Source organism: Colletes gigas, unplaced genomic scaffold (genome assembly GCF_013123115.1).
Source record: "Colletes gigas isolate AHSC1104 unplaced genomic scaffold, ASM1312311v1 Colletes_gigas_Sc00010, whole genome shotgun sequence".
Taxonomy (NCBI): domain Eukaryota; kingdom Metazoa; phylum Arthropoda; class Insecta; order Hymenoptera; family Colletidae; genus Colletes; species Colletes gigas.
In genome coordinates, this window is record NW_025106639.1 from 5,669,070 (window position 1) to 5,688,313 (window position 19,244).

At 44.2% G+C, this 19,244-nt stretch overlaps 1 protein-coding gene across 1 annotated transcript in view; it reads right to left on the reverse strand.

Moving 5' to 3' along the window:
- LOC122398039 (Down syndrome cell adhesion molecule-like protein Dscam2) overlaps positions 1 to 16,140 on the reverse strand; it is a 178,718-nt gene extending 162,578 nt beyond the window's left edge. The window contains exon 1 of the mRNA XM_043397639.1: positions 16,015 to 16,140. Coding sequence (XP_043253574.1) covers positions 16,015 to 16,138 — 124 coding nt within the window. The 5' untranslated portion in view covers positions 16,139 to 16,140. The remainder of the gene's footprint in view (positions 1 to 16,014) is intronic.
- Between the last annotated feature and the right edge of the window lie 3,104 nt (positions 16,141 to 19,244).

Below are 19,244 nucleotides of genomic sequence, written 5' to 3' on the forward strand. Positions count from 1 at the left end.
TTTTCTCTACCTCAAATTTCATATCTCATTCTCTCGTAATATTCTCTTCCAACAATGCTCGATGGAATAAAAGACAGCTTTTAATTAATCGAAAGTATTCGGTTACTTCTGTTTGCGATTCCGAGAATTCCAATTTTTCCATTTTTTTTTTTATCGTGGATACGTATACCTGTATAACTAGAGTAACTGATATTGAAATTTCATCCTGAAAGTCATCGGGAACAGTTTTAAAACGCGTATCAAGTTCAACCATGTTGCGCTGCTATGTTAAAACGCGTCTCATTTTTCGTGGACATAAAAAGAAAATACATTTCCGGTCGGTTCGAAAAATCGAATCAAGCACGTTTCCTTCGTTGCGAAATAACCGGGCGGTAGTTCCAATATTTATTAAACTAAAATTCAACCGTAGAAAGCGTTTTTCCTAGAGGAAAACTCCTCGAGGGTTATTTATCGTTCCATTTCCCGAATCGCGTGCGCCAGGAAGAAACGTATCAAATAACTGTTATTTGTTTTTAGACGAGCCATCCAGAAATGCAAAGATTTATGTTCCATTTAAGAAATATGAAGGATGACCGTCATCTCCTCCCCCCGCGATGTCTCGTATGTCGCATAAAAGGCTCTCGAGGACCCCCTGAACATCGAAAAGGGACGCTCTCACAGACTCCAACAGTTTTAACGTTTAATAATTTTATCTTAAATTTTTCGATCGCTGATAACAGCGAAACACGCTTCGCCGAAATACTGTACCGCGAAATACGAAATACGATCTATCTGCCGGAGGGTAGTTTTCTCGACGTTTTGCCAGCGTATTCCGCGGTAACCTTTCAATGTTTTCCCTGAAAACGAGAAAAATTTCAGGTCATCGATTCGCTATGGAGCAGCCCTTATGTTTTCCCTGCCTTTCCACCGTCGGGGGCCGTGGAATGTCAGGAATCAAGGATACGCGGAAACGGCATCTCGAAAGGCGTGTTCTGCCCGTCCATGCGGGAAGGGGCGATAGATCGGGCCGTGTAGGCGATGGTTCGATGCATTCCGTGTCGTAGATCCATTGTGGCCCCAAGGATTACCGGAGTGGTTCAATGGACGCCCGGTCGATCCAGTCCAGTGCGGTAGCTCTGCTCGGTATTAACCGGGAACGGTAATTAAACACCGTTCCCGGTAATCTTTCGTTCCGATAACAAGAGGACGTTTCCCGTCCCCGTGCACCGTCGTTGTCGGTGAAAGTTGAGGCGTTCTTTCCGCTAAGAAACTCGTTTAATGCCCGTCAATGCACGGAGTCTGTCTATTCGACAAACAACGCGCTACCCGTGGCTCGCAGCTTAAACTTTGTTCGTAAAACCCTGCGGGAGAAGGATAACGGGGGAGGAAAGGGGGGGCGCGTCTTTGCGGCGTATCAATTTAACACAGTTCCAAGGAAACGATACACACAACCGCTCGTTAAGAGGCATTCGACTTCCGCGTCGAATTCCCCGGGCACCGCTCATTATGGATTTTACGTCGCCCCCAAAGTATTCGCTCCCGGCGAGATAAAGGCGATGGATCGTTTCGAACGACGGGCCCTCCGACCTTATCCTTTGAACCTCTCCAACGACCGGAATCGCTCGTTAGGGACCACCGGGCGCAACCACTATCGCGAAACATGCGAATAAAATTCTAATCTTCGCGTTTACTTTCCGTACCTAACTTTTCGTGCTCGTGTAATCGCAGTTGCAACGATAAAGCGATACTTTATTAGTTATTAGTTCATTATTAAAGGCTTTAAAGAAAGTGATTTGGTAAACATCAACATAACTCGGTTTAAATTGAGGGGCCACTTAAGGGTTGAAAGTTATCCGTTGTAAACTATCCCCTGTGGTACGATTGCCCACGATGATCAAGAGTATCAGGTGGTGGATATACGCAAGGGGTTAAACGAGAATATTATTTGAAACTTTTCAAAGAAAACTACCCCAGGTGTTCGATGAAATTTAGTCTATTCTCAGGTCAATGGACGAAACCACAGCGGAGAAATTATCGATAGCAGGGATTGGCGATTTGGGCTGGAAGGGTGTTTCGAATGGCGTTAAACAGCGTCGAGGGCCCCTGGGGAAGGTGCGTCCGGATTTTTCAAAGTGCGAATCCTCGAACTAATTTGGCCCGAGCGGGTATCAAAGAAAAAGGACGTATCCGAGCGCGGGAGGGGGAGGGATTCAGCCGTCCGTTCTGCATCGACTTCGGTGAATGGACCCGGAAGGGTCGAAGGGCAGAGACGGTTGCCCTCCGCTTGAATGGATGGCTTCTGGAACGGGTCAGAGGGAAGCGTCGGTACTCGTTATTAGCCGTGAGTTTGCGCCGTTTCCATCCTCTCCGTCGGCCCGGTTGCTGAGTAAACACTTTGATTTATGTGGCACGGTACCCCCGATAAGGATAAACCGAGCCCCGGAGGGACCAGGGGATGGTTGCATCGTTGCACTCAACGCATACAATCCGGCAACTCGTTCCTCCCGCCCACACGGTCGGTTCTCCTGTAAATTTTCCTACTATCCCCCTCTCTCTCTCTCTCCGCGGAGCTCTGTTTCTACTCTGTGTGTATCTTGCCTGGTCTCTTTGTCTTCGTCTATCCGTGTTTATCCCATTCTTTGCCCCGTACCCCTCCGTTGGCTCCTCGACGCCCACAACCCGCCACGCTATGTACACCCCCCCGTTTATATATCGTGCTCCGTGCTCCTATATCTCTGTCCCTGCGCGTCCCTCAATGGTATATCGCGGTTCGTGTACGTGGTTATTACACGGTTCCGTTGCAACGGCACGCCTGTGCATCCAGACAACGGGTATCCAACCGCGCGCCGCCAGAAAACAGGAGAAGCCTGCGAGCGACACACCGACTACTCTCTCTCTCTATCTCCCTCTCTCTCTCTCTCTCGGCTTTCAACGAGCCGAACCGCGAATCGGGAATCGAGAAAGTGCCGTTTCATCGGTTATTCCGCGGAGGGAAAAAATAATGTACACGACCCCGGGAGGGGTGGAACATTTCGATAGCTTTCGGGACAATCGCGGCAGGCCCTGCGGTCCGTTGAATTTTAAATGACGCGCGACACGCGACCGTGAACCCTACGGGATCCCTCTACCAACGATTTTTCCTGAATTTCTTCCTGTGCTTCGTTTTTGTGTTGTCGACTCGAAAAATTACGCCAAAAATTTGCGAGTCGAGACGTTTGAGCGTGGTTTCGAAATTACCAAAAATTGTGACAATACTTGTGCATCGAGCCAATGATATTCGATGTGCATTTGACTGTAAAAAAGCGAAATGACACCGCAGTTGGGTAATAGAATATAACGAGGCCGCGGTTCTAACGAGCAAAAAGTCGTAATGATATTAATTTCCAGGTGTTTCCACGATCTGTTTACTCCCACAATTGAGCTCATTACGCGAACGTAAACTTTGGAAAATTTGTTAAATATCAATATTAATTTAATCGATTTCCTGATATCAACTGTAAGATTCACGAGTAAAAATACGATTAAACGAGTAATCGAAATTTTAAAATAACAGGAGGTAGATTCAACTCGTGATTGATAGAGCAAATAATAGTTGCGTACGGCAAATTTCGTTGGTCCCTCGATGCTCGTTACAATCGAGCTGGACCGCGTATAAATTTAAATCGTCATAAATTAAAATAAATTTGATTTATATACCCATTCGTTAATTTGAATTTATAAATACGCTGTGCCACGCCATTGGGACGGATCGTGTATCTTTTTTTCTAAATGAATGCAGCGTGGCCTGAGGTTCGATCAGAGCTCAAACTCGACTTCCGCGATCGAGTTGACGCAAGGCGCAAATGGTGTATTAAGCAATCGCCAGTTTCCACGGGGAAAAAGGCCAGAATCACGCCTCGCCAGAAGCAGATTTCGCGCCGTGCTTTGGGCAGTATCTCCATCCACGCCACGCAACACGGTTTCATTCGATTCCTTGATTTATCGTATCTCATAAACACGATTACCGTGCGGTTTCCTCGGCTCGGAATGGTACACGCACGGACAACGAGCATCCCCCAGCCAGGCCCGTTTTTCCCTGCCGTAAAACTGGAGCCCCATAAATGGCACACGCTGACGCTATTTAACGACTTTCGCGGAACCAACGACCGAAAAGCAACTTGGCGTCGCTCGTCAACCCGTTCCCGCGCGAATATACGCGAAGGTGAAACCCTGGGCGCGTAAAATTAACACCTGTAATCGCATAGGGCCTCGTTACACGCAGCACCGACAGATAGAGACTCTGCTATCAAGAATCTAAAAATTTCTACGCGCAAAGATGCCACTGAATTATTAAAAAAAAATTACTTTCGTTACATTTTGTAATTCGTTCCAAACTAATTCTGTTTCGAGGAGCAATATCGCGGCACACCCTGTATATTTCCATCGGGGCTTTTCTATTTTCCATCTGCTCCGACAGAAAAAAGAATTCAACGTTTACATCCGCGCTTTTCGTTCGGCCATCTCGCCAGATTATTCCTTCGCCACTTTATTTCCTAGTCCCGTTGCTCTACGCCTTTCCTATATTTCTTTTTTTTCTTTTTTTTTTTTATACCATTCCTGTTGGTTCTTCCCGCGTCCACCGATATTGAATTTTCATCATCCAGCATTACCTTCCTTTTTTGTTACCCGCTATCCTATATTGATTAATGTATCCATCTGTTTCTTCGTGCTCCCGCTTCCGTTTTATTATTTCCCGTGCACCTTCTCCCATCCGGACCAGGTACAGCCCCGATTTTATTTGCCCTGGTCCTTTTGCATTTTTTCCATTCTACCTGCCCGGTAACCGCTGGATACGGCGCCGATAATGAATATTCAAATTTCAGACGAGACACCGGCACCGACGGATACAAAAATTTAAGAGTGATGAACTCCCGCGAAACTCTCTACCCATCGATTTCTCCGCTTTTCCCAAAATACCTCCCCATTTCGATCCACGCAGCCAAATAATCTCAACCATTTAAGTTTAATAAAAACCGTCCCAACGTGCCCTACTCGTACACGAAAATGTTTCTACACCGAGCAATTCGTTCAATGTCGATCAATATTCAATATCGCTCGCGGAACCGATACTCCGGTTAATTTTAAAATATATTTAAAAAAATAATAATTCGATCCTCCTCCGCGGGCCCCGTCAAAAGTTCGCGTTTATCGAGAAATTCCGCGAGACGGCGATCGAAAAACGTTCGACGACCATTAATTATTCATTCGTCTGCTCGCAATCGTCATCGATAAACAACGGAGGGAAATTTTAAACAATATCGCGCGACGCGTCGGCTCGTGCCAATATAATTGGTTCTGTTTTTCTCCGCGTTTCCGATCGAACTCCCCCGAAGCGAACTCGATGGAAACCGACAACTTCGGGGCGTAGATTAAACGTTTAACAGTCCGTGAACCGACCAAGTTGAACGTTTCCTTCTTAACGTTCGCTTTAACGTTAATACGCATAATACTCGACGCTCAACTTCCGAGGCGAAGTAGTTGGAGCCGTTATTAGTCTGACGGGCGTTTGACTCGAGGCGACCTTATCTACTGCGTGACTACATGTCTAACATAAGTAGAGCTTATCTGCTTCCCGTTTCGAGCAACTTTCCCGGAAGATCGCTTCCACGCCGTGATTGATCGCATTTTTATTACATCTGCTGCCTTCGTGTTGCTCGATCCGGTAAGTGGTGTCTCAGAACTTCGTCTTGCGGACACAACATTCTGATTACCGGCCTTACCAGCCCCCCGACTCGACCTAATTATACCTCACCGTAACTATTTCGAGTAGAATCTGGTGTTCCATGCACGTCGATGCAGAGGAATTACCGATTTCAAATTAAATAATTCAATTTTCAGCTAGTCCTCTGTTGTCATCGAAGAAACCAAAGTGTATCGAGAATTGGATAAATAAATTTTACCGATTTCGACGAGGAAATTTTCTTTGGAAATTTTTAACAGTTACGAATGGAAAAATTGTGACGAAAGATTGAAATCCGTAACACACAAGCGGGGGAGTACGTTACAGTTGGTCGTTACATCGCCAGGACCGCCATTTCTATTATAATTAAACTAATTGCTTTTCCAACGATACGATATGACAAAAAAAAGGGAACCAATACGCGGGCAAATTGTATGTATAAACAGCACTAAAATGCGTTCGACTATTATTGAGTTGTTACCTCGCTGTTTGTCCGACCGGTACAAATAACGATCAACTTTTCCCTGCCTGTACAGCGTTCAAATATTTGTGCTACCCCATGAAATCATTTCGCGGCATGTAAATATAGAAAAAATACATTGCTTGTGTGCACGCGCTAAATATCGACTACGAAAACATGTTATTCTGTCGTTTATGGATTATTTCGTATCTTCGATGAATACGAAACGATCTATTATACGCTGGAAGCTGCACAGGACCTCGAAACTAGGAACAAATTAGTAACGATTACTATTTGCTCCTTACGTAACTTCTTGGGAGTTTATTTTATTGGTAGTGGGATCGAGTAATTGGAAATTTTAAATTTAAAGTTTTAATGGACGTTCACGGAGCACGTGTATAGGTAAATTTGTGCCAGCAGAGAACTTGCAAAACTCTTTTCATACTTTGAATTTAATATAAATAGAGTTTAAACAGTCAGATAATTATTTCACCTAATTTTTGGCTTCCTGTTCATAGAAACTGTCCAGAATGTTACCCTCAATTAACTGATACTCGGAAACTAAATTCTATTTACAATGATTTAACGTTTCAAAGTTAAACAGCATTATGGTTATTACTGCATTTCAAACATCTGGCGCGTATACTCGCATCGTCGGTTCTATCATACTTGTGTCTGCGAAACATTGTAATAGCACGACTGTTTTAATACCGTAACATTTCTTTTTATTTATTTATTACATTCACGAAACGTATTCTCGGTTCTTTTACTTTCTAAGCGTAGGAAAATATTTGTTGACTGTCTATTGAAGAAAACTCAAACATGTAATGAAAACTCGAGGTTATTGTACAGTACCAGATTATTAATAGTCCCATCGCGATAATCTAACACAATTAATTAATCAAATCTGTCGCGAACTGAGCGACGTACGTTTATAAATATTAATCCAGCGAACACAATTTCACCCTGAATATTTCATTCTCAATGGTCTCGACACTTTCGTACACAAAATGACCAAAAGAAAAAATAAAACGTAACAATTGTTTCTGACGCAAGAATCGAGCAATCGTTCGAATTAAAATTCCTTCTGCGGCCCGCACGAATCGAACATCGAGCAGGACGCGAATACGCGAATAGATCATAGTTTACGCGCGCGTTTGTTTGGACGCCTAATGCATGCAGCGCGCGTTGGGCAGGAAATTAAAGTTCACGACTGACGGGCAGCGCGAACGACTTCCGCAAAATCAACGATCCCCGTTGTTGGGCAACGACGTTCCATCAATTAACCCTGTCGTTGATGATAACACGGGCCCGCGTATCATCATAATCCCAGGATATGTGTTTCGTGGAACGTTGCGCGACATTTGCCCTTCCTTTTTGCGAGAAAATGCACCTAATCACCCGACAACGAGGATCTACGTCGTCGAACAAACGCACACGCAACGTGCAAAGCTTTCAGATCGAGGATAAAATGGTCGAGTCAAAAGTATTGAATGAAATTTATTTCAAGGGGGAAAGAGCAATTTTATAAATTGCAAATTGTATCTAAGGCTATTAAGTAAATAATAAGTCGTGAGACTTTAAAAGAAAACTCGTCTTGCATAAAATGGAATTGACCATCGAATAAATAAATTTTTCCACGTTGCGAGTGGAAACGTTTGCAAATGACTGACAGAAACGTGGTTGGGTTTCTAACTTTCCGTTCCGAGTATATCATCCCAGGACTCTTGGACATCTGCCTGCAGCCTAATGGTTGCAATTGCTCGTGGTTAGGGACAGACACATGCGGTATCCAGCTGTCCAAGGAACCCAGATTATGGGCGTTATTGTGGTAATAAACCGGTACCCGAGCAGCAAACGCTTTCGCGATCCAAACGAGCCACGGGATAAAATGATCCACGGTCGAGAAAAAGAAAGCCAGAACGGAGGAAAGGGTGGTTTCTATTTCGTTCGAGATTCTCGATTTTTAGGGTGGAATCGTTCGTTCACGGTTTTATTTCGTACGTAAAACGGGGCGGCGGGTATTTACTGCGATATACATCGGAGCTATCGACTTATAAAAGAATCCCGGGTGACTTCATAATTCCTCGTAGATCCCGGGGTTAATCCTTTAATCCAATAACGATGAAAGCGACGTTCGGTGTTCGAACGCACTTGAATTGAAATCGGAAAAGACGAGCCGGGATCCTTTGGCCGCTGAGAGCGTTAAGGAGCTTCTCAAAGGAATCGGAGGAGAGAGAGAGAGGCTGCTCCATTTCAGCGGCCGATGAAAGAAGAATATAAATGCTAAGTGTTCGCCCTCCCCGTACGGATCGTCTCGCCCTGAACGTACGTACGTAGAATCTCGCCAACGATCCTTGAAGAAAACTTTTTCGAGAACCAGCGACGCGATTTCGCGCGACTCGAGTCGCTCGAGATCGACGTTGGTAAACCGGTTGATTCTCCCAACAATTATCCCTCTATGGCTGACGCAGCCAAGTCGTCTCCATTAGAGGCATTAGGCGGCTGCAATTGATGCGCCTCCTCCACCCGGGTACCAATTACCTTCTACAATCGCGGTCTCAGGATCATGGAAACCATCGAATTCGCGGAAAAGGATCGACAATATCAGTAGTTTAGAAGAATAAGAAATCAAGTGGACGTCAGAATTGATTCGTGGTTTTTATTCTACCACGAAGCTACCAAATATTTTCTCAACCTGGACGTAATAAATAATTTCAACTAGTTACGTTTCTGTATTTATTCTCTATTTATTTGGATCAAAATGGAGCCGAGAGAAAAAAAGGAAATACTCGAGCATCGGCCTGTCATGGCTCTCAAATTCGAAAAGGGCGGTCGAAACTTGTAACGGCAGACGGACAAGTTACCGCGTAACGTTATTAACGTGAACTTTCCATTTAATTTCGCGTCGGCAACGTTCGAATGGAACATTAGTCCCCCAATTTTCAGCGTATTAACCAGCCGCGTAATCTACCCGGGCGCGAAGGGTGTCGCAATTTATTGCAAATCGTGCTCGAAACTCGACTGAAAACCAACGATGCAACGATATTTTAATAATTGCCGTCGAAAACCCGCCAGCGAAATCTTGTTAAACGCGAACCGTTCGCTAAACGCCGAAAATTGGAACGAATTTCGTCGCGTATCGATTCGTAGGCGTTTAACTCGGCCGGAAGTTAGCGCTGGGCGTAGACGAAAGGAAGGATATATCGAGGAGGACGAGCCAAGTGCTTCCGGCCCGAAAGAGCACGAATTTCTGGTAAAATTTTATCGCCCGGAACGAGAACGATTTTATCGGATTAGGTGGGAAAAACCTTTTCGATTTCTGAACGAGAAGGAAAAATTATTTTCCATTCTTATCTGTAATCGTCGGCCACCGTCGATTGAAAATAGATTTCAGACTCCGTGGTAGGGTTCGAGGCAAACTTCGAGTCTTTATCGAGCAGCCTCCGAAATTGCTTTTTAAATTTCGATCTAGATTTTTCGTAGTTTTTTCTCGGGAAAGGGAATTAAGTAATAAAGAACGGAATCTATTCGTTCGAGGACTCGAGGGCTCGTATCGCGAGTCTGAATGAACTTCTTCTGCAACGGGTGTAAACAACAAGTGGTTGAAATAGCGCAGAAGAGATCGAGTGTTTGGTTGGGTCTGAGATTTGGATTCGAGCGAAGCATATATATAAAAGGATCCTAGGAATGCTCGTGGAATGTTCAACGCGAGAAGATAAGTACTACGAGGGTGGATCTGTGCGCGTGCAACAGTTTACAAAGCGCAATACGATCGAAAAGCAATTTAATTGGCTAGAGTCGACTGAAAGCGGAACGAACGAATTGAGAATCAAAATGAAGAATAAACGGTAAGAGTATGGAACAGAGGTTCCTACATGATTATATAAATATTGAAAATTGTCGAATCCATTAGCAATACCCGGGCAAAACAGTTTTCAAACAATATGTTTCAATACATCGTAATCATCGATCGATACCCATTATTGTTACTACGAATAAATATTGAATTTAATTTTGTATCCATGTCATTTTCTATAATATTTATCCTCCGCGCGTCAAATGGAGAGAGGAAGATTATTAATTTATTATTTCGAAACTGTTATCGAATACTCGCACGATAATCCCTTCTTTTCAGACCCAAAGTTTGAGAACCCCTGGGACAGAATAAATAACGAGAATAATTGAGTATAGTTTAAATCAGTGTCAAATAACATTAGCCGCAATTAAGGATTCGAGTAGGCTAACGAGCGAGAGCCAGTTTGTAAAATCCCTTAAAATTACAACCGAACTGCACCAGGCTACTCCTACACATTTATTATACAGGATGCGTTGAAATTCATGGTACAACACGTAAGGGAGTTATTTTTCACATGAAAATAAATAGAAAATGTGGACCGAAATTTTTTATTCCGCGAAATAGACGCGCAATACTTCATACGGTCCCTTATGGGCTAATGTGCCTGACCAAATCTCGTTATTTCTACTTGTTTCGACGTTTGTAAATATTAATGACCGTACCGTTACATCGATTTTTCTATCCAGTAACTGTACGTGTCTATTAGACTTCTCACAAGTCAATTAAACGTTCTCGACGTGTATTTTAAATTTATTTTAAGCAAAAATATGAGACGTATCTTTGGCTGTAGTCTACATAGATTAATTATTTAAAAACTCGTATTTTCGTGAACTCGCGTTGAAGCCAGCATTACTACGAAGAATTAGCACTTAACTATTTAGAATCGATTAAAAGAAAACACTATTTTATCGCTATAAATACAGACACCAAAACGCAAGTAGAAATATCAGGATATAGTCGGACGCACGAACATAGCGCGACGCCCTGTATTTAACCCGTTCGTTCCCTACTCGTACAATAAATTTGTTGAACATTTTTGTTATAACAATGCATAATCAATGACGCGCGTATCGAATGAATTTTTCACATTGGTTATCACGAAAACAAGAACCCATACGAAAATCCTTTATTCCATATTTTCATTTTCTCGTGTAGAATGATCATATTTCCGTTTGCGGCATCAGTTACCGGATACCCAGTTCCAAAAATGGGTTCAGCGCAAAAACGCTTCCCGTGAATCGATGACACTGGTAACGGAACAAGCTACCGAAAATCCGAAAAGTTTCATCAACCCCCACAATGGTTATCGTTAAAATAGTCATGCGAACCGAGGTCCTCTCCAATCCATACTTCATCACTATATTTATGGTAGACTTGTAACGAATACAAGTTTCCCTTTTTCGATAGTTTTATATAACTTTTGCCAACGTCTTTGTATCGAAATTCACTCAAACACCGAATCGAAACGTTCGAGACTACAAGTCTAAAATTCGACACGAACTGGTCGACGTGGAAAGAAAATGGACACTTTTCAGACAACACGCGAAGAGATTAACGTCGTACGAGCGGTTCCAGCTTCGTCCTCGTCTTCCAGCCCCTACGTCCTTTGCGGTCGACGTCTGGCAGGTGACCCGGTTGTTACTATTCAAGAGTCAAGTCCGGAAGTTAACTTCACACTCAAGGGTCTTCCCTTCCCCGTTTGACTACGGACTAATTTCGCGATGCAGCCGTGCAATACCGCGTACGTAGATCCCCGCGATTCGCGCGCAGTAAAGTTTTAAGGTGATTCCCGACGCCATCACGGAATTCGGTCCAACAATCTCGATGGATCCGGGAACCCCTTTGCATTTTATCGCGCGATTACGCGGCCACTGAACGTTATCGTTCCCGACCCGCCGAACGTGTTTCACGAGATTCCAACCGACATTACCGCCGAACATCTCGCATCTCGATCGATTAACCCCTGACTGCACCTAGTAAAAATCTCTCACGTAAACAGGAACCTTTAAAATCGAACTATCGCGCGAAAGAAATTGTTCATAATGCGTATTTATGCTCGAGAAACTCCGTCGATGAATATTAAAGGAGGTCTTGTCGAGATCCAAAGTTTTTATGTTCTGTAAATCACGGGGTCTGGATATCCAATTAATTTTAAATGAAACGGAAGCTCGATGAACGTGTTTACCGTTATACTATAGATAATAATTACGTGTTGTGTATATAATATGTAGCCCTTAATGTTCGGGACAGCTTGTCATGGAATTCCAGGCGTTAAGTGGTTAATTCAACGTTAATCAATTCGACGTTCCAGGATGTCTCTGATCCAGCGTCCCTGTCGCGGTTACGTAGTCCTGACAGAAAGGAAATGGAACCTCAGTGGCAGGAGATCGACGACGCTCCTATCGGAATTCCTATATTCTGTTTTCTGATCGCGAGAATGCTACAGACAGTAAGAAATACCGAATCGCGAATCGTTAACCAACGAGGGGGAAGTTAAGCTGCGTGAAATCTGCTTTTTAAAACGATATTGATACTCGTCGACGAACCGTGAAAAGCTCTTATCTCGATTAAAGCCGCGGAAAAAGGACCGAAACGAGGAAAACGTAAATAAGAAGCGAATTCTACTTAGCGATTCACAAGACGCGGCGAATTGCTTTCGAGATACGAGTTCGATACATCTGACTGAGACGATACTGTTAACGACTTTGCATCCGTGACAAAAGATCAGACGAAACGTTTAACGCGATCTGTCGTTCTATTATACGGACATTTTCTGGAATACCTTTACACCCGTGCACGATCCATTTTCGTAACGAATCTCCTCTCAAGAGCAACCTACATTTCGTTAATTAATGGACGAGGCAGTCTCTCGAACTGTAAACAATCTTTCGAGGAGAACGTTGGGAAAAGAGGGGCGTGAGGAACCAACCAATTAAAATTTTCTCGCGTTCAACAACCCCGATTGCTTTCAAATCGTACGCGTGATATTTTAATCGAAACGATTTCAATGTGAAATTGGACGAATTGGATCGCAACCTAATCCCAAATTATTACGTCCGCGAAAAACCGAGAAAACTTGGTCGTCGAACTTTGTGAAACTTCTCGTATCGTTTGTCTTTTATATATAATCACGGCAAGGTCTTTACGGGGTCGCGGGAAACGAAAACCGGACGCAACCGTAAGAAGAAAAGCCGATCAACGTCGACCATGGCGTGCATCGCGAGGAATTTTCATTGACCATCGGCTATTAAACTTTCTGCGCGAAATCCGTCGTCCCCTTTCTTCGTTCGCGATACAACCAGAGGGGGGCTATAAGTTTCACACCGCGCCATAAATCCAGCAACGGTTTGGCGGAGGCAGTTTAAATTTTAAGAGGAGCGCGCGATAAACCGCCGTCCACGGTATCGTGCGTAACGCCACCGAGGAGAACGTACAGGAGAGCCACTTTTATCGGCGATATTTTCCATCGAGACCAGCACGGTTCGCGGTAACCCACGCTGCTTACTTATCGTTCTAACGATTATTAGCTTTTTCGCTTCTCTTTTTAATGCACGACGTCGTTGATCGCGCGGAACGGGGACGGCTGGCTCGAAGGAAAACAACCCCGACCAGCATTGTTGCGCCGACGGGCCAATTAAGCGATTCGGCTAACTGTTATTTCACAAATATTTCCAGCTGCATTCAATTCTGCTGGCTTGTTATCGCCGGTTCGGAGAAATATTTTCTGAAATTCGTTGCTTGGGAGGGTTCTGGTAAATGTTTTCTAAAATAGTGGGTCAGCAACCCCTAAGTTGGTTAAACAGGGACAATATATTAATTATAGAAACTTTGGAAAGCATTGCCTCGAGGGGTTCCATCAAGATTCGAATTAAAGTCTTAAAAATAGCGAACAAATATATCTCAGAGATGGATCAATTGTGATCAATTTGTATTAGAAGTGGAATAAATACAATATTGTGTGTTACAAGGATACTTGTTCCAAATTTAAAAAACTATACTTGAGAAATATTAAAAGCTGTTTACGAAGAACAGTGATGCATGGAATCCGATATGGGTCAGGACTCAAGGATGTTCGAGACGATCGACGTTAGCCACCCGTTACAATTTCGTTGTTCCAGTAAATTGAAGGATACGTTCCCTGTTCGGAATAATCGCGTTTTCTCTACGAATGGGACAGTTTAACGAGCCGCAAAAATAACAACGCCAGGACGAGCGTGCCCCGGGTCCCCTCGCTGCCGCGAACTTACCGAAATCTATTTGGACTCGAGTCACGGACTTTCTGGTCGTTCGTTAGCTTTTTGCCGCAGTTTTGCCCCGTTCCGGGGGGATCAAAGGTGGACTAGTTTGCCTGTTACGAAGTAGCAAGAACTTTCGATCCCCTCTTCGATTCGTAATCCGACGAGGGGAACTCGTACGAACGAAACTACGGAGCTTATACTTGGCGAAACAAATACTGCGATCCCGTACGAATTACAAGCTACGAAGACGACGGGAGCCTTAACAACCGAGCGGCAACGATTCTCGATCAGCTTCGAGGAATTTTCCAACGATAGAACTTTCAGAGTGTGAGGTGGTGCCAAAGGTGAGCAAACGATAGATTTTTCTTGCGTGTGGTAGTAGAGAACGCAAGGCGAAAGGGTGAATTTTCAACAAATTTCTGTGATAGTTTGCAACGTGATCCTAATTCCATTGCGCGACGTAATAATACTCGCCGTTTACGTTAAACTGGGAAACGACGAACCGAGGTGAATTTTTAAAGGAGATTTTTGAAATGAATTCACTGTCGGTAAAAATATCGTGTAGCATAAATTAATAATTGGATTGTCATGGTGAAACATTTTGCGGAGAAAAACGGAGATTTTTCTCACGTCGGGGACATCAATTTCTATATCTCCGTGACAGCATGTGGAAAACATGACATCCGGTAATAGAGAATGCAAGGTGAAAGGGTGAGGTTCAACGAATTACTGTTTTGCAATCTGACCCCATTTCCATTCTATGACGTACTAGTTTCCCTCCGTTTTCACCTGACTCGCGAATGTTTTATTTTCAATTTTAGTCAACGATTTCATTCGTCGCGATGAACACGAAAATAAGAACAAAATATGTGTACACGAGAATCTATACTGGGTAGAGATTTAACGTTCGAAATGACTTTTCTTTGCTACAACATATTCCTACACATATTCATGATTTAGAATCAAAGGAAATGAGAATAGGAATCTGCCTCTATATTGTTATACATGTTGCTTAATGTTCTGCCGAATATGTGAACGCATGGAGATCGGCAGATGTTGGTTGTTTATTGAACAAACAGGACAAGAATAATAGCAGCTCTTGCGATAGCAAAGAGATGGGTCGTATTCAAATGGCCTGAATAAATTTATATTTAACAAGTCTCATAACGATGCCAATTTTACGAAGTACACTATCGTTTTTAAAATAAATGGATCTTTAGGAAAATACACGAATAAATCGAACGTTCCGTTTGAAATACAACGCTGCCCACTATGATTCAATTCGTTATTGTTCGCACTATAGACGGACACTGATTTTTTACGAACCAGAGCAAACGTTAAATCTCATTAAATATTTGACAAATTACTGCAAACATTTTAGTCTCTAGTCTCTACGAAGAAAGTTCGTTCCAATTAAACATAAAAAATTCCACGTATCGGGGGACATTTTCGGAACATCTACCCAACATTTTCTCGTTCTCGCAAAAGATAGACTTCCACGTATGAACAAACCCGATAAAACCAATAAAACTACCAGCCAAAAAAGTCTCGATCCCTGTAGGGATCTCCAAGGAACTGCTGCGATTCTGTTAATTCAAAGGGGACCGAGGGATCCGCCACGGTCAGCGAATCCCAACGTTGTCTTCCGTGACCCTTCTGATCGCTCTTACTCGTCACGCTTCTGCCCTCGCAGCAGGATCTACCTCCGCCCGCGGAAGACGCGTCGTGCATCGACAAACGTGTGAATTGGTTCGCTTACCCCGTACGATGCTGATGACGACGATCCAAAAGGACAGGCTCCTAGCCACGTGGCGCGTAGGATCGACGAGCGGATAGCGTCGCATCCTGGCGCACCGTCCACTCTCCGAACGATTTTCGATCATGGCGACACCGATTCGGGGTAGAACCTCGAGGACGGGCAGGTTGACCGCCGTCCGGTTCGTGCCCCCCGCCCGGAGTTCCACCGTCTACAGTGCTACTCCCTTATGCGTCTGTTACTCGGTCGTATAGTCGTTCTCGGTGAGACTATATACCACGGTTCGCGCAGCAGCGCGATGAATCCTGTCTCTCGAGCACTCGCCGCGTCGGGCGCCGGTGAGAGACTGTTCGAGTCCGGACTCCGGTGTCGCGCGCGACAGGTTCCCGCGGCGATTCGCGGCTCGTGCCCGCTCGGCAATCCTCGACCGTCCTCGGCGTCCCTCGGTCCACCCTCTCAGACATCCTGCGCCGATCGTCAGCCAGCCACGGGCCACGGGGGTTGCACACACACACACACATACACGCTTGCACACAGACAGGACTAAGTACGCGTACATCCGCGTGGTTACGAGGAACCTCCGACCGCAGCTCAGCCCGCGCACCAGGGAACCCTCCACCCCTGCGAGCTCACCCCTGGCCGCTACGTTATCCAGGTACAACTCCTCCCTCTTCGCGTCCTTGTCCAGCTTGCCACCCTCCCCCTCCCCATAGCATCGTCCTACTACGGCGATGCCCGTGTTCCGTGCAGTATCCACCGCGTAACACCGTCGGGATCACCGCCGCCCCCCACCCACCGTCGTCCAGCGAACCGACGACCATCAACCGACGACCTCAAAGAGCAAGGGAACCCGGTGTAACCTTACGCCGTCGCCGCGAACGCAAATTAAATAGCGCGACGGGGGATACGCGGTACCGATTACCCGCCCTTCCGGCCAACTTCGTTTCGTTCGCTTGTCCTCAAATTATTACTTCTACTTCCGTTTCCCACCGTCGTTCTTTCACACGGCCATCGAATTCGAGTATCAAACAGCGACGAAATTTATTTCGGAGGGTGGAAGTCACGTGCATCACGAAACCACGGAATCCTGTTATATTGTTATTCGGTTTACATCGCGAGCACAACATTTCAAAATCAGAACTGTTAAAGTTTACTCGAGAGCGTTTAACTAGGCCCGGGCTGCGGGCGACAAGCAACAACGCGGTTTCATAGTTTCTACACGAAATCCCTAAGTATGAAAATTTTTACCAACGCGGAAACAACGAGTCGTGGGGTAATATCTCCGAGCCAGTAATTGTTAAATATTAATTATTAAACGGTACAATGGGAAACGACGCGATGATTGTTCAATTCCGTCGACCATACGTTAACGTAATTTCAGTCGACGTGTTCTTGCGTACGCGAACACTAGTCGGTATTTGTTTGCACGTACATTTAGAAACACAGTTGGGATAAAATGAATTTCCTGGGTGAAATTAAACGGAGAAATTAATTATCAACGGATCGTTTTTACCGGGTTTACGATCGAGCATGTAAACGAGGAATAACGAAACGTATTGTTTCATACTACGCGTGAATTTGTGTCGTAGGCGCGCGTAAGTCTGTCTAAACAAAAAGTGAAAGACGGGGGAGTCCTTCCGTCGCGGGTCTTGAAAGTTAATCGAGAACAGAGAGTTGTAGAGAGCGGAGATAAGAAGTTTTAAAGAGAATTGTCAGAGTAGAAGTCTATTTTAATCTACTTAAATACATTGTTACTTTAAAAGAGCGTTATCCCTTAAGACCTGCCTGACCTCCTGACATTCTTTCACCTTAATTCTACAATAATAAAAATTGTACAAAATTGTCGTTTCCATGGTGCTTCCATTTAATCGTTTGTTTGTACGTACCAAGTTAACTCAGAATCTACCGAATCGATTTTGATTAAACCACCCCTATTCTGTTCCGTATAATCAGGGAACAGGGCAGACTATTTATCATCGCGCCTCTATTCAACGCGGAAGGGTAAGTACTAAACAATTGTAAATAAAACATAATGGCTGTTTGTTGGTACGTCAGGGGAAGACGGCTAGCTGGATTAAAACGTGTCCCCGGAGTAAACTAACTTAAAGTATCGGTTATGCAACATCGGAAAATTCCAACGAGGGCATGTCGATGATAGTTTAGAAAATGCTCGTTAAGATATACGTACGAGCGCTGAAAGGGTGATTCTACTTAATACTGTCGTTTGGATGTTCCGTTTTGTTTCTTTTTTCTTTTCGTTATTACGCAACCATGTATGGAGGAAATGGAGTCAGTAATTACACTAGCCAGGCAGATTAAAACGCGGAGATTCGAATAATACTTTGCCGAGCGGCGGCGTTACTCGATAAAAACGGGGAAATAGCGGTGTTCAGCGAGTGGACAGTTGAAATTATTCGCATTTACCGGATTTTTAATCGCGAATTCTATAATGAAGAAGAAGCTTCGGGGGATAAACGTTCTAGGTGGAAAATTGGATCGAATAACGATACCCCCCCCGTTTTAAACCCTCCCTTTAATTAAAATGTGTTCCGTTTCCTGTTTCGGATTGTATAAACATTTCTTATTAATTCCGGCACGATATAATCGGGAAATATTATAACTGTGATGATAATCGTCCGACGGCGGAGCGCGCGTTAAACGTGAACGATACGGAGGACACCGTTAAATCGAGATGGAAATTCGATTCCGCGCGGGGAATTATTTTCCAGGATTTCAGTCCTGGTTTTCAAATGTCAGAGGCGAAGGTGAGCTCGATAATCGACAACAAGTGACCTCGTGCAGCATCAAAGAGCGGTGGGAACTGTTATCCCACGCTGTTGGCGCGGCCATAGGCGCAAATTAAATAGAGATAGAGCACACAATCGACTGGTTTCGTTCGCCTATATCGTCGACTGCATCGTGTTCTCGATTATGTTGTGCCGCAGAGGTGGGAGGAGCAAACATTCACCGGGCAGAAATTAATGAATTTTTTCCGTCGATCGTTATATCATCGAGACATTAATTTTCCAACTAGCCCTGCCACTATCCGTCGAATTTTAAAAAATCGAAGGAAAAACGAAATTACGAACGTTCCTACATTCAAAGCATTTCGATCTAGATTTCTTTCATTAGAGTAACATAAAGGAAACACATACGCTAGTTAGCGAAGACGTGAAAATAATTAAAAATCATTTTAGCGTGCCTTTGATAACTTCAGTATGAAACACATTTTA